The following is a 16376-nucleotide window of genomic DNA, read 5'->3' as shown; positions in this document are numbered from 1 at the left end:
CAACAACAAAATACATTTGTCATGTTCATACACGACATAGATACCATTACAGAAAAAAAAAGTACTAAAACTAAGCACCAACAAACAACAATCCTTTGTCATTATCCATACATTCACCTCCTTGTAGTTACAAGCGGCTCAGTCCTGCCATCACTAGTGTTTTGAAAGTTTTGACTTACATTACAACGGACAAGATGTGTGACTTAATTAACAGAACATAGTATTATCATTACCGCTTAGAGACAGCCTGCCTCCCGGGATTTTGCTGCACAACAGTGTCTTTTCCCTACTGAGAATGACAATAAACAAAAACACCAGTCAGTCGCAGTCTCGTGGATAAAGATGTCTAAAAGTGTGAGAAGGGGAAGCTGTGATTCGTGTTGAACATGTTCTTGCATACTGTTGAATACAAGACTACTACTACCACTATGTAGGTATAACTGACACATGGCCCTCTGAGGAAGTATGGTTTTTATATATTGAGGAGGGTTCGTACTGTATGTAATTGAAGTTGTGCATCATTTACAGACTATACTGGGTACTGGTTCATGGATCTAAGGGGCAGGTCAATGCTGACACTCATTATTGTTATTATGAAGAGAGAGAGAGAGAGAGAGAGAGAGAGAGAGAGAGAGAGAGAGAGAGAGAGAGAGAAAGAAAAAAAAAGAGAGAGAGAGAGCAGTCTGCAAAGGCACTCGATTATGTCGGCAGAGAGGGTAACAGGAGTCAGATGACAGATTGAGCAGACAAAAGGTGGAGATTGATTGAGAATTGATGATGGAAACCGAACAAAATGAGACTGATAGTGACCAAAGGGAAGAAGGAAAAGAATGAGAGACGAGAAGGCTTGATTTTGCTAATGATGAAAAAAGAAAAGAAAAAAGAATTAATGAAGTAATCTTATGAAAGATGAAAAATGGATGATAAATCCTGCAGATGATGATAACGGTGGAATTAAAATGAAACAGAGCACCGTTTAACCTAAGACTCCAGAGTTTGCAAACAGAATTGCAAACCTCCAGATATGACTGAAACCATCAGTGTTGGGATTATTACTGTCATGAGGAAACATTCAGTAATCTGTAAGCAATTACAGTTTTGAAAGTAACCTTCCCAAGCGTGTATGTGTGTGTGTGTGTGTGTGTGTGTGTGTGTTTAACAGATGGATAATGAGTGAACGTGTGTGACAGAGGAACAGAGATAGTGGCTGGTGAGCGCTCTGCTGGGCAGTGATAATGCTTGTGCGATTGTTTGCCGATTACAGTTTGTTGATGCTGACATTATAGATAAATTATCACCGGACACTGTGTATATTTCTGTGTACATGTTTTATTTTTTAATGTTTTGTCATTTTAACACGACCACATAAATCATACTTTTGGTTAGCTTTTTTCCCCAATTAAATAATGTTTCAAAATCATACCAATACTAGTTGTGGAAATTTGGCTAAATCCGCTTTTTAGAACTTGCCATATTTTCTTCTCTTTACACCTTCCACCCCGACTGTAGAGTGAAGTCATGTTATTTATTGATAACGCAGCACTCTGCTGCATGTGTGGTCTGTATTTCCTTCGACTGCTGCCAACATTTCGAGCTGCTTCAGGCTGCTCGCTTGGTTGCTTTCAGATTAAAAACCACTCTATTTTTCTCACTGTAAAGAATCACCTGGTCAGAGGCTCCCATTAATCACCCATGTTTGCCCATGGGGGACATAGTCACATTCACACATGAATATTTGAAATCAGTAAAAAAAAAAAAGGGAACTTTCCAGGTAAACTGCAGATGGAGATGCTGTAACTGCTATTTATAGATTTTTCTCACCCGCTTTTATAATTTCAACAGCATTTTGTAAACTCTCATTTTAACCATTTGCATCAATGTTTTGTTGGTATTTATCATTCTTCTTACAAATATTTTAGGTAATATTTGCTGTCACAAATTCATTGAGGGATCAAGATGTAAGAAGAGATAAACATATAATTAATAAATGGATGGGTTAAGTAGCAATGGAGAAATATTAGATGTAAGATTGATTGATGGATAGTTGTGAATAGATATGGAGACAAAATTACAGAACCCCTTAGCCAAAATACAAACTAACAATGCAAGACAATTGTGTGTTTATTGATAATCAATACATATTTTATGTATGGCTGCAATAACCATGTATTATTCTGCAATAACAACAAGTCTTGCTGGCTGTGACATTGCTTTGTATGTATGTATTCTGAATGACCAAATAAGGAGAAAAAGCTACTAATTCATCTCTACAATTTATGGAAGAAATGCTACAGCTTTAGACTTCATATTTACAACTTTTCTTTTAATTAGCCTGCTTATATTAATACATGTTGGAGGAGAACAGTAACAGTGTGAGCGCTGAGGGCCTGGCGCTCAGTGTGAGCTGCTAGAGACAGACCAGAGTTGGTGGTTTTTCAGAGAAGGATTATTAATTTGCATCATGATGAATGTTAGCAGTCTGGATTCGTTAGGTTGAAAGTGATCATTTGCAAGTATTATTAATGAATACCAACAGAGGCTAGTGCCTGTCAAAAAGAAACTCTGAAACGGAAACTTTTTGAAAATTGCGAGAAGAGGCTTGATTAGTAATCAGCAGGATTGGTCTTCAAGAGGAAAATGTCACTGTGTCTGCATCAGCACAGCTACTCTGAAGAGTTTCAAACTATGCAAGTCCCCATCGTTACAATTAGGGAACTTCTGGTGTATGTCAGACATTAATGGGACATTTTCTTTCATGTTCAAATCATCTAGAACTTTAAAGCATACTTTAGAAAATGACCGACTCTCTTTTAGCTTATATGTTGTTTTGCAGCTTCTTCGTCTCGTTCTGTTCTCCACCTCCCCTGCCACTAATAGTGTGCAGTGGTATCACATTTGTTCTCAGAACGTGCGCCAATTTGCCAAAGTACCTCTTGTAATCTCTAAGGGGAAAAAAAGCCTGCCAGTGTGCCTCTGCAACATGGTGAATTATACATGCATTGGCATGTGTTGCATACATTTATAGACATACTGTTTTAGATTACTGTGGCTTCGTAAGCAACACTAAGATTTACAGTAAAGACACTAGGGGTGGAAGATGTGTGGGGAAAATCAATACACAGAAAGAATGAGAGACAGTAAGATGAAAAGAAATGTGCTGCCAGAAATGGAAACTCCTGTCACCACACAGTGTCACTCTCGGAAGCAAAATGTAACACCTGCTTGCAGGGAAGAGATGCATTTTCACTCAAGCAGGCACACAAAACAAAACAAGCGTGAATGCAGGAGCACACTCACCCCTAAAAAGGTGCAGCGTGTACCGAGCCACCTACTCAATAGAGAAAAGGGGGAAACATTTCACCTCTGATACTGGCTCTAAACACTCTAAATACAGCCATATTGAAAACGCCTCCTATAGTATGTTGTCATATGTTTATATTTAGGTTGTAGTAGTGTATTCTAAGTTATTCTCTTTTTTGTTGCATTGTATTCTATAGATATCTAACTCTCTCTTCTCGTGTTGATACGATTATTTCCCAGCCACCCATCCAACTACGGAAACTCTGAGAGCCAGTGAAAGTAACACCTGCTATCTTATGATCTTCTAGTGTGGCTGAGCCATCTGTGTGTTTACTGTGGCACTAACTGGGGGCTGTACGGTCCGTGTAACATTACGTTTTGATAGTTTGTTTATTGGCTTGGGTCCGGGGTGGCAGAGACGAGGGAACGACTTGAGTTTTACTGCTTCACAGCGGGGGAGCGATCTTCAGTTATCAACTGTGGAGGCTCGGATTAGGTCGGCGAAATCCCCCCAGCACTGGTGTCACAGCGGGCTAGTGGAGCGCTGGGTCTCACCTCTGTAATGGAAGCAACAGAAAGTTTGTCCATCAAGCGACGAGTCCCACCTGGATTAGATCCATTCTGGGTGAATTCAAACTGCTAACTGCCAAACGGAGGTGTGTCCGTCTCCCAGAGCCTCTTAGCGCTCTAACGTCTCTCCTGGCGGCAGTGAGGACAAGGCGAGGGTGAGAGTTGTTTTCTCGTTTCTGCCTTTTTGAATTTAGTCTAAACAAACGATCAAATGTACAAGGATCATGGATGTATTATTGATAAGTCATCCAGTCCGCTCGTGTCAGGGCAGCTTTACTTTTTTGTTCTCTAGACTGACTGAGGGAGAACTAGCACTACAGTGACTCACTATCGCCTCTAGAGGAACAAGTGGTATTACAAGACAGGACGTAGTCAGTTACGCTAGTCAGCTAGCGTGCTCATTTTCAGTAGATATCTCTTCAACACTTCCATCCCATTCTGTTGATAAAGTTAGTTTATGTTTTAAATTAAAATTCTGCCCATATCTTACACATTGCACCTTTAAATATAGCGCTGAGAACAAGTTGGCTTAAACGAAGTGGCTGCTTTATGATGAACAGTCAAACACATGATTTCACGCTGCCTTGTGAGGGACTAATTATGCGGCATTAAGAGAAAGACACGGAGGAGAAGAGAGAGGGGAAGGGGGAGGGATAAGAAATGCTTCATTTTCATTATCTATTATGCCAACCTTGCAAATATAGCTGGAACCAACAATCTGCTTAGGAACAGGCGCCTCTTGCATTCTCAATATGCTGAATTTTTATTTGGCAGCTGACATCTTTGTCTAGAATTCATTCCCAGGGCCAGGGACAGTTCAATCAATATCTGACCGACCAAACTTCTTCCCACAGCTAAAGGGCAGACAGCTGAGATGTACAACAGGCTCCCACAGGTTCAGAGTCCTGACTGAAGCAACATCTGTCATGCTGAAGCGTCCTTGGGCAAGACTCTAAATTACTGCCAACTTAAGTTGCCGTTCTTTTGACCTCTCTTTGCCCTGGAAGATATAATAAAATAAAAGATAATCTCCTCACAGATAAACACATTATCACATTTTTATTACGTTTAAACTGTGATTACTTCAAGTTGTGTCAATGTGCTGCAGGAGGTTCTTTGCAAACAATAAAATAAGACTGACTTTATGGACCAGAGAGCATTTGTCTGAGCTTTTGAACTCAAATAAAATCCATTTTACATCACTTCTGAACCAGAAAATAGACTCATATGCCCAGAAAATCACACAGGGTACAGCCAGCGTCTCATTTTCCCTCTTTTCTGATTGATTCTCTATGGTGCTACACATCGCTCTGATGCTCAAGGGAGCAACACATTCTTTCTTTCTATCTTTCTTTCTGTCTTTCATTTTGTTTTTGGTCGTGCAGACTAAACACTCAGTCATATCATCGCAACACTACTTGGGATTGTAGTAATAGCATATGAGGGTTGAGTCCATTAATTATTGAGTTTCAATTGTATTCAATAAACTATGGTAATTAATCAAATCCACTAGTATTCTGATTGTCAAATACAGTATAATCTGTATGTATGATTTGGAGCTTGTACTTCATATTTGATCATTTTATGTTGTTATGGCACCCTTTGACAAAGACCTTATGTGCTATAGTGTGATCCATTCTTATCCAGAAGACAAGAGAACATAAATACATGGACGTACAGCATTATTGATATGAAACCAAGGCCAAGTCAATATCAGGACATACATACACAGGGATTTACACAACTGTTGTGTATTGATAGAATAGATGTAGACAGGTAACTATTTGTACGGACAATTAACTGTATGTGGAGCAGCTGACAGGTAGGCACAGACATTAATGTATTACACATTTTGGGCCTCTTGACCTTTGGTGCAGTGCCTGATGAAGGTTAATGTTCGGCCAGAGTCATAGATGTTTAGAGGGAGAAATAAATGTTCATTTGGTATTTTATAGCCACATGCTGAATTGTGTTTAAATGTCATATAAATCCACCTGAGGACAGTGTGTCACAACGATTGAATAGAGGTAGATGAGAAGAGGCCAGTTCAGGGGGATGGATAGAAGAAGAAGTTAAATGCAACACCTCATCATAAATAAACGTTGATGGTTTGTAACAACTGTTGGACTGCATATAGTTCTTACATTATTTTTGCTTGAATCAGATGACACAAATCTTTAAGCTAAATTGTATTATATCCAGAAATTATAAATGATATAATCTGTTGTTTGTTCAGTAAAAATTCAACTATAAAAATGGATTAAACTAATGCATTAGAAAGGTTAAGGAAACAGAACCTTATATTAGGGCTGCCGAAATTAAGCAAATAAGAAGAACAGAAAGTTAGAGACAGAGAGAGAATACACTGAAAAATAAAGTAGGAAATAGAAAAAATAGAAAATGACTAATGGATAGAGAAGAAGTGCGAAACCTCAATCTGAGCGGGAAAGACGGAATAAGAATGGGAGAGACTGAGGAAGAGACAGAAGGTGTAGGGAGCGAGGCAGTGGCAGAGTCGAGGTGGGACACAGAAAACAACTGAGTGATGGATAGAAGAGGTTTATTTGCTTTTGTTGTGCCAGCATCATTTATCTCCGGTGAACAGCCTCCCAGTGCTGAGAGGCTGTATGACAGAAATCAATCAGAAGGCAATCGTCCATACACTTCCATTGATGCGCCAACCCATCGATACAGGCATTAGGAGTAGAATGATAAGGGAGAGATATACGGGGAGAGGAAGAGAAACAGTGGAAAAGTGCAGACGAAAAAAAACAGAGAAGGAAAGAAAAAATAATGAAAAAATAGAGAGAGAAGAGCGGAGAAATGAATGCTGTGCATGTGTTTATCTACTCAGTCAAGTGTCAAAAGTCCTTTCACGTTTGCGTGACCACCACGCACTCCATCAGTTGTAGCCTTTCCCTTGTTTTGAAACTCAACTCAATAACGAAACATAATTATTTATTTTCCCCAACAATAACCCAACACAATGAGTCTGCTTGCAATATGTTGAGAACAAAAGAGTTGAATCGTGCTGCATGAGTTGTTTGAGGTGTTTCATATAAAATGGGGATTCAAGAAGATAACACAATGAAAGACGCTTCCTGATGTTCTCAGTCAGTGCTTACCTCCAGTGTGTACTGATGGACACACACTTCACAAGTCAAACGTTTATGTTTATGTTCATAGGTAGTATGGTTAGAGATAGGTCAGTGGTTGGGGCAAAATTCTGCTAATCCTAGCAAAGGAGAGAAAGTCTCGCCCGAGAGAATTCTGCTATCTGCTTATTCTGCAGGTATGTTAAGTGTGACGTCAGCCATCGTGGTAACAGTCAACAAAATAACATGACATTTTCCAATTTCTATTTAATGTCAGGGTTTTGATTAGTGGCTGATGTGAAGAAATGATAGATGATGGATGTTATAAATGTGGATATAAAATTAGGTTTGTACTGATTGTGTGTGTGTGATCTCTTTAGTGTGTGTGTGTGTGTGTGTGTGCGTGTGCGTGTGTGTGTGTGTGTGTGTGTGTGTATTCTTTTCAATTGTGAGTGGAGTGTGAGACAGCCAGGTCTTTTTACTCGCCAGAGCTAACACAAGTTGTGAAGGTCCCTGCTGAGATCAATACATCAGTGCCTGGAGCACCTGTCAGGAAGCATTGTGTGTGCGTGTGTGTGTGTGTGTGTGTGTGTGTGTGTGTTTGTAATAGCATGTGACAGTCATTAGACTTCAGCCAGACCTACTGCCCACCTCCCTGTAAGAGAAACAACATGGGATCAAATGAATCAGCTGCTGCACATACAGTACAGTAGTGTGTGTGGCGTTACAGTAGTAACGCCACACACACACACACACACACACACACACACACACACACACACACACGCACGCACAAAGCGAGGGTGTGTGCGCTGAGTGATGCTGGCCAGAGGCACAGCCGACAGTCTGACACCTCTGATGACACGAATGGGAACCCCACCTGACATCAGCCTCCCTTTCTCTGCCCGACGGCATACAGATAATAGTTCCAAGGCCAATGTCACTTACACACTGAGGGATGACCACAGGCGTGCACACACACGCTGTTGGTGCACACTTCACACACGCACACACACGCCACACTACAACATGTATGATGTATGTGGAGGACAAGAAGTTGCAGTGAAGCATACAAACTGACCTACATCAGTCTCTTGGTTATGATGCATAATCTTTCACATGTTACATGCATGTGCATGTACACGTACGCATTCCCACGTGCACAGACAACCAGACAATAATGCACTCGGGCATGAAGGAAAGTCTGACCTTATTCTCAACATGCTACATAAGCTATACCATACATACACACTTTGATATATTTACACATACATGCTGATGTATGTGCATGAACACATACTAACTAGCAGAGAGCCACAAAAAAGTTTTTCTTTCTTTTCTTTACCTTTTGTTACTTAATCTGAAAGTAGACATAAAAGAAACATACGTCACAAACACAGTCAGGGAGTGTGTATTTTAATGAAGAAATGTTTATGACCGTATGTGAGACTAAATCACTTATTAGGACTGAATCTTTGTATATTCCAGGTACTATAGGTTTGCTATTAATGCGCTTTTACCCTGCCTCAAATCTATACAGTTAAACACAATCTCACCCAGGAGCAGCTCAGTACAACCACAGTCTTTTCTGTCAGTCCCTGGAGCAGGTTGGGGATTAAGTGCCTTACTGAAGACTCAAGGCAAGTGCTCCTGAAGCACTTTCTTGTCCAATTTTAGCCTGAGGGTCCCGATTTCAGCTTGCTGCCTTCCAGCATCAAGCCCACTTCTCTTTCCTTTGGGCTGCTGTTTCCGCATTTGAGGGTGCAGAACACCTCCTGCACCTCCTGCGACACCTCCTCGCCTCCAGTGATTTATTTTACATCTTTCCAAAAATTCCTGACATGCACGTGGGAGTGATTGACAGGAAGTGGAGACACACTCGTCCCCAAGATATCTCCTGACTCGTATGAACAATGAACCTTCGGTTATTTTTTTGAGTGAGCGCATCATTCAGTAGTGTCACCTACCTGTCATAGAGAGAAACTGTCAAATTCCTGGCATTTAGAGAGCTAAAATACCTCGTCTATGACCATCACTAGGACGTTTGTCCTTTTCTAATAATCATGTCCCATAAGATCCATCCATCCATCGTCTACCGCTTATCTGAGGTAGGGTCGCGCGTAACATATGTAAGTGTAACATAACATAAGTGGATTGCCCAGGTATGATGCGGGGGAAATGAACATAGTTCCCGCAGTATAAATGACCTCAGGTGCAGAAGAAGAAGCAAACTTTCAGTTATAAATATTCACCTAGAGTGATGGATGCAGGCACCCTTTGGGCCGCTCAGTAATAAGATGCATCATTTCTCCCCAGAATAATTCAAATCAAACCGTTTGTGTGGCAGCTATAGCCTTTAGACTCTGAAACCTTGACCTTTAATTATGGTAGCTCCATCAGTGTACATTTTGAAGCTCCAGAGCACACTGCCAAAATGCAAATCATAAATTACGGCGAGGAAAGATTGGACTGGGGTTGCCTGAAATATTATGTTTGAGGCAAACATTTTGACTCTTAATATGTGAAATTGACACTGTTGAAAATATTGCATTGTGTATAGCAAAATCAAAGTTATGGCCTTATTTAAATACCGACGAGAAAAACGCAGGTCTTCCCATTCACACTTTTCTTCCCTCTTCAATTAGCAGATTGGTTTTACCACTAACATAACTCCATGTGCCACGAAGCAGCAACACTTTACACTGATGTATCTTTTTGGGAACATAATTAAAGTATCACTGTGTAAAGCTGAGAGTGGAGACACTACTCAATGACTTATTTTACAAATCTCAGTTATCATTGGTTGGATTTTTAAGTCCCTGTAAGTGGTGTCCTCAATTGAATTGTTTTGCTAGAGAATTCGTCACCAAGCTAAATGTTTCTAGTCAAAACTGATGAATCAGATCCCTCCCTGGTCTTTAGTGTTAGCGAGGCTAATAGCTGTTCACAATACCTGTTAGGTTAAAGCAGCAAGTCACTGTCAACACTTAGTGTACTGAGCAACATGGAGGTGGATACAATGACTAAGTTTCATCAGAAAGCCATATATCAAATGTACATATGCAAGGCCACACACACACACACACACACACACACGCACACGCACACGCACACACACACACACACACACACGCACACACACAAAGAAAAGAGGCTCTTTAAGACATTTGTTACAGCAGCTTTAGCCGTCTCATCGTGTTAGTGTAATTTGGACAGGCAGATTGGCTACTGGCAAATTTAGCAATTCACCGGAGTCTGGGGCCATTTTTCAAAACACCAATTGCGAGTCTGCGTCTCATCGATCAGAGGGGCTAGCTATTCATTCAGAGTGACATAAATGAACTCATGTGTCCCTAAACAAAGGGTTGGGAAGAGACATAATTGCATAGATCATGGGGTTACGTACTCTATCTTGCAACTGTATAACGAACACTTATTTTTAGCATGAGGCCGATACATTTGTAATTGTGTGTGTGTGTGTGTGTGTGTGTGTGTGTGTGTGTGTGTGCCTTAAAATCACACTATTATAACATGATAGGGTAATTTCTTGTTCTGTGCTTGTAAAAGCTGTAAATGCCAGTGTGGCAATTAAAAGAGATCCAGATCTGCTATAAGTGACAAAGGGTGTGTGTGTGTATGTGTGTGAGTATGTGTGTGTGTGTGTGTGTATGTGTGTGTGTGTGTGTGTGTGTGTGTGTGTGTGTGTGTGTGTGTACGTGTGTGTGTGTGTGTGTGTGTGTGTGTGTGTGCGGTGCGTGTGTGTGTGTGCGTGCAGTCCTGCAGTTTGGAATAACAGTTGGTGTCAAAGCTGTCCAAGAAATATTTCTTCTATTTATACTGCACATAAATATAGTTACGATACGCTGTTTATGAGCGGTACTGCGAGGAACACACATTGCTTGGATGAATGGATTCCTGTTCTGCTGCCTCTCTATAAACAAGCCAAATATGGTGCTGAGGACAGAAGTAAAAGCAGGGTGGGGGGGGGGGCATTTATTTTAAGCAGCATTATTTATAGTCTTGCACTATCTCGTTTGAAGTGGAATGCTGAGCAGCACATGAAAAGAAACGATGGTACTATTTGATGGAGTAGAGAGGATGAATCAAAAGCGGAAGCCTGCGCTTTTGTGTGAGGAGGCGGGGCTCGAAATCAGAATGGGGGGGCGTTACATGTGTGTGTGTGTGTTGGCCTCAAGGGTTTTGATCCCTCTCCTCTCTAAACAGAGTGGAGTCCATCAGCAACAGATATATCTTCAATTATTCAGGAGGTTAGCATGAAAAATAAATGGCTTCCTCCTGCAGTGAGAGGTGTGGTGCTGAACTGTTTCCTGTGAGTCTTTCATCCTTTCACTGTACACACAGAGGGTAGGCTGGGCAATTGATTCCTTTCAGCTGTGATCGCGGATCACTGCATTTGTCTCGTTATTGGTCGAGGCCACAACTTCTGGGCAGCCGCCTCAACTTCATCAACACTGAAAACTTTTTCTAAACACATTCCTGCTCGCTGAGCTTCAGGTCAGGTGAAAGCCGTTGTGGTACTCCAGTCTACTTAGCGTATGTTTGAGAGAAAAGCAGTTCAATAGAAACTCTCCTCTGACCTGTGCCACTTCAATTCCAGGCATTGCACAGAATTACAAAACATTTTAGAGGGTAAAATGTGAAGGAAAGAAAAGGTTTCAAAGTCTGTTTCTCTTAAATACTGTTAATCTAAGCCATCTAAGTTAGGACCTGTTATAAATTGAAATATAATTTTAATTTGAATGCAGCTGAAACAGTATGTAACATAGACATCTATTGACCTGCACATCCCTACATCAATACTGTCTGGTTCTCATTGAAGTTTATGTTTCAATTTAACATCTATATTTGGGTTAAAACTGTTTTTCCAGTCATGTTGATTTGAATAAGTTGGCTGGTGATGGGGGCAGCATTAAGCTCCACATTCCAGGCTCTATTCCTCAATAACTTGATAGACATTGTTCATCTGTACCAATATTGCTACAATATGTCCTTGTGCAGTTAAAAAACTTTGCAAAGTTAAGAATGATTAAATTTGTACTGCTGTGGCTCCTCCTTCATTAAAAAGAAGCACTTCAGTGTTTTACTGTATAAGTACATTTATAGCATGTACACCTGGACCTTCGATGTGTGTTTGCAAATGGTCTTAGCTCTTCCACTTGTTTCATGTGACAGCGTGGATCTATGAGGGTAGTTCTCTGAACAATATAGGCTTGTCACACAGTCCGCCAGCTCACTTCCATAATTAGACTGGAAGCAAGCCAGATGTCTGTGATGTCACATCACTTTGTTCTAGGTGATAGGCATTTGGCGTCAGCTGACTGTTCTTATTGTCTGTCTTCAGTGCTTCTTACTTGCCTTTCTTCTCCTGTCTGACTAAATTGTGGCTCTCTTTGTGTCACTGTCTCGTTCTTCTGTCATGACCCAGAAAAGAAGAAAAGGTGGAAACAATAGCTGTGCATGAACTAATGTTAGCTTCTTCTCTCTGCTTCTATATCTTACCAGGTGGTCCATCACGTTGGTCCTCCCCTCCATGCGACTGCTGCTGCAAGAACCACAAGGGCGACGGCGAGGGCGAGAGCTGCACATCCTTCAACGAGCTCTCCACCTCCAGCTCTGAGAGTCAGTCAGAAGCCAGCTCACCCCAGGGAACAGTCATCTGCGGCCCAGTCAGCCGCCAGTCACACCCCCACGCCAACGTCCAAACCCTGGACAGGCCGCTGAAAAAGGGCCCCATCGCCATACTCCAGCAGTCCGAACAGCGGCGCAAGAGTGACTTGCTTCGCACGCTCACGGCGAGCTCGCGCGACACCAGCACCTGCAAGAAAAGGCCGGCGAAAGAGAAGATGACGGCCGAGGAGGAGCTGGATAAGTGCATTCAAGACTTCCGCAAGATCAAGATCCCGGAGAGGTTCCCCGAGAGGAAGTACATGTGGCAAGCCGACCTGCTGAGAAAGTACCGCCTCTGAGCCAGCACGCAGGACAGAGGGAGCAGACACACGAGGCCAAGGATCAGTTTACATGTTTTTTGATCATGACCTTTGCAACAAAAGGGAGATTACAATAAACTCATTCGAATCCAATTTTTGCGGGAACTTTTCCTTCATGCCAGTAGGTTGAAAGTCTACACAGAAGCTAGTAAGAAGCATACAAATCGGACTGTTCTCTTATTGACGTATGTAGTGCGTATGTGTGTGTATGTAGTTTAGGCCAACTGTATGTACTGTAAGTATGTGCTGTACCTTGCTGAATGCTTCAGAGCTTTGAATAATTTATCCCTGAGGACCAATTCAAGTGGACGAAAGACGTCGATAAACCAACTGAAGGGTCGCTCATGGCTACAATGGGGGTTATCGAGGGTTACTGGACTGCACGCACTGTCATCTGTCATAATCTCCCTGGAAAACCATCACAGGAGCCACAGTTTTAGTCCACAAAGACAACTGGATTTAGTATATGAATGTGTGTGTGTGTGTGTGTGTGTGTGTGTCTGTGTATGTCTGTGTGTGTCTGTGTGTGTGTGTGTGTGTGTGTGTGTGTGTGTGTGTGTGTGTGTGTGTTCGCACCCAGGTGGCCTAGAGGTCACAGATAAATCTGCATCAGGACCCATTAATAATTCATGCTGTCCCGACAGTGCTCTCACTATAAATACACCCAGAGCTCTCTGCTGCCACGGTGGCGTAAACAGCTAGGTCAATTACTTAATTTTAAGGTAGCATTTGATCACTTCTGAGGCGAGAGGAGGTACAATTTCATCAGCAGCACAATTAATTTCCTCTTTCTAATATCAGTTATATTGCAAACGTAGCCCAAGTGAATAACACAACCTTGCATTGCGTTGATTTTTTGCAATTGCCAGGTTACTGTACGAAGGATAAGTAAAAGAGTAAAGGATTTGATTTGATGGCCAAACCATGGGGAAGTACAATAAAGAGAGGTTCAATAAAGAAAAGTCACATTGTAACACACCTATACACACACACACACACACACACACACACACACACTTTTCCATTTACACCATAGGCATGTTGGTCAATTACTTTACCAAAACGACCATCCCTTCATTCCCACATAGAAAGTGATCAATCGTGAGTTCATTTAACGCAGGCTCAATATGACACCGACAGTAAATACAGACGGAATGGGACAAGATCGCTACACAAGCTGAGCTGTCGACACAGACGGATGCTCTCTACCCTCACTGCTGACACGGTGATCGATAGGTATTGATGATAGGTTCCGGTGAAAGAGCTGATAGATGTGGTTCTTGTTTACAGTTATTATTGTAGCCCGCTAACAAAGATAAACTGGTCGCGCATTTAATGCCATTATTCATTCATGCATTTATGTACACCCGCCTCTGTATTGTGATGTGGTTACAGGAACACAGATGGCAGACAGCTATTTTTAAAACAGTGCAATTCAAGGAAAACTACTTATACAGTCGTGTGACTATCAGAACGATTTAGAAATTATGATGAGTGCTAATTAAATTGGCGACCACTGCAAATGACAAAAGCACACAGACATTTAGTGATGTTTTAAATGGAGAAATAGGATGATAAATGCCATTTAACACAATCATTGCCAGATTAGTTTATTGTTTATTTAAACAAGTTGATGATATTGACATGACAATCTCTGTTTTAGGAGAGATGTGTGTAAAGCACAGAACATATGTTAAAATAATTCAACATATTGTACAGCTAATTGTCAAAAACAACTACATGATGCAGTGAGAATTAGAGTTCACAATATTCAAATATATTAAAAAAGAAAATCTAACTTTAACTGTGAGGGGCAAAAAAATAAAAGCATGCTGTCCAAAGTAATGTGGGAGGAAACTGTCATTATGTTCAAAGTACGAGACAAATTTGATCCGATTTAGTTCATGCTTCCATAAAAGGAAATAGTTGATACAGTTAGTAAACTGCTTTCAGAACCGTGTTTGTTAAACGCAGCTTCAGGTAAATATCTTGGTATTTATGAATAGCGTGATAGATAAATGCGAAGAAAGATGTACTTCAGGTTAGAAAGTTGTGAATCGTGATGAAGTGACTTGTATAGATGGAAGTTCAGAATGACCTTCTTGGTAGTAGAATGACAATAAAAGAAAACAAAAGAGGAAGCTGCGGAAAGCATTTTCACAGATTTAAAGCTTCTCATTATTTATTGTTATTGCAGCTTATGAAAGTGCAGAAGAATGGGCTTTATAAACAATCAGAGCTTTTACACAGCACAAGGTTTTTAGTTTGTAAAGGTAAACTAAAAGCACACACGCACAAAAGAATAAAATATGCACAGCATAAACCTATTCAGAGATCAGTTTAATCAAAAATATCCCTTATATGTTAATAGAAATGGACAATTGAAAAATAAATCTTCTATTATACTTATTTTTCTATCTAAAGGCCTTTAAATTAATAGCTTAGCAAATGCCCTTATGTTGCCCATATAATGTATTCAAGTGGTTCATGGGTGGTGAGACATTTCTAGTTATAGTATCTTCAGTGGTGCCCATATGTCTGCTGTGGTTTATTATAGTACACATTAATATGGTTGCAATAGGTGCTAGATACAAACCAACCATTTTCCTCATATCAATACAATGAATACGACTTATTTTTCTACATTGCTGGGATATTACATTTTCATTTTAAAGTCATTCATCTGAAGTTGACACATTATATGTAAATAAACACCATAACTCATACCTAAACAGAATAAGGTATTATACTCTGTATATAACATGCAAATCCATGAGGTGCTGCTGCTACATTGTTTTTAGTGATGCAGTAGACTGACGCTAATGTAATACAGCCATTCTTGTTTTAACACTTAGAGTGTTGGGCCATCAGGGACAAGGGGGGGGAAATATAATACACACCTATAACATATTATATATATTTACCACTATAACAAATGATAAGCTACCTGCTTTCCGAGAAAACCGTGTCATAAACTGGATGTCAGCACATTTGTCTGACAGTGCTAAGATATTTCAGCAATGCAGAATTGCAATCAATACATCTAAAGATATATATATATATATATATATATATATATATATATATATATATATATATATATATATATATATATATTCAGGCCTTATAAAACAAAACAAAAAGAACAGTTTGTTCAAAACTCAAAAAGGTACAAACTGTTCAACCGTAACCCTGAAGCGTTTGTTTCTCTCCAGTGCAGTTGGAGAGTGTTGAGACAATGATGTGGTTCTTGTTGTTCTGGCTCTGTGCAGAGCATTGGATTTGAAATGAAATGACTACGAGGTGAAAGTGCTGACTTTCAGCTTCTAACTGTGTTTGAAGGTGTTTACATTGGGTGAGTAGTGTGAGATTCACAGCCCTTTCTCCGCACACTTATAAGGAG

At 40.5% G+C, this 16376-nt stretch overlaps 1 protein-coding gene across 1 annotated transcript in view; it reads left to right on the top strand.

Moving 5' to 3' along the window:
- Positions 1 to 16042, top strand: part of kctd16b (potassium channel tetramerization domain containing 16b) — a 67524-nt gene extending 51482 nt beyond the window's left edge. The window contains exon 2 of the mRNA XM_029447831.1: positions 12489 to 16042. Coding sequence (XP_029303691.1) covers positions 12489 to 12952 — 464 coding nt within the window. The 3' untranslated portion in view covers positions 12953 to 16042. The remainder of the gene's footprint in view (positions 1 to 12488) is intronic.
- Positions 16043 to 16376: the final 334 nt, after the last annotated feature.

Source organism: Cottoperca gobio, chromosome 14 (assembly GCF_900634415.1).
Source record: "Cottoperca gobio chromosome 14, fCotGob3.1, whole genome shotgun sequence".
Lineage (NCBI taxonomy): Eukaryota > Metazoa > Chordata > Actinopteri > Perciformes > Bovichtidae > Cottoperca > Cottoperca gobio.
Note: the sequence above shows the minus strand (reverse complement) of the source record. Positions and strands in the feature narration are given on the sequence as shown.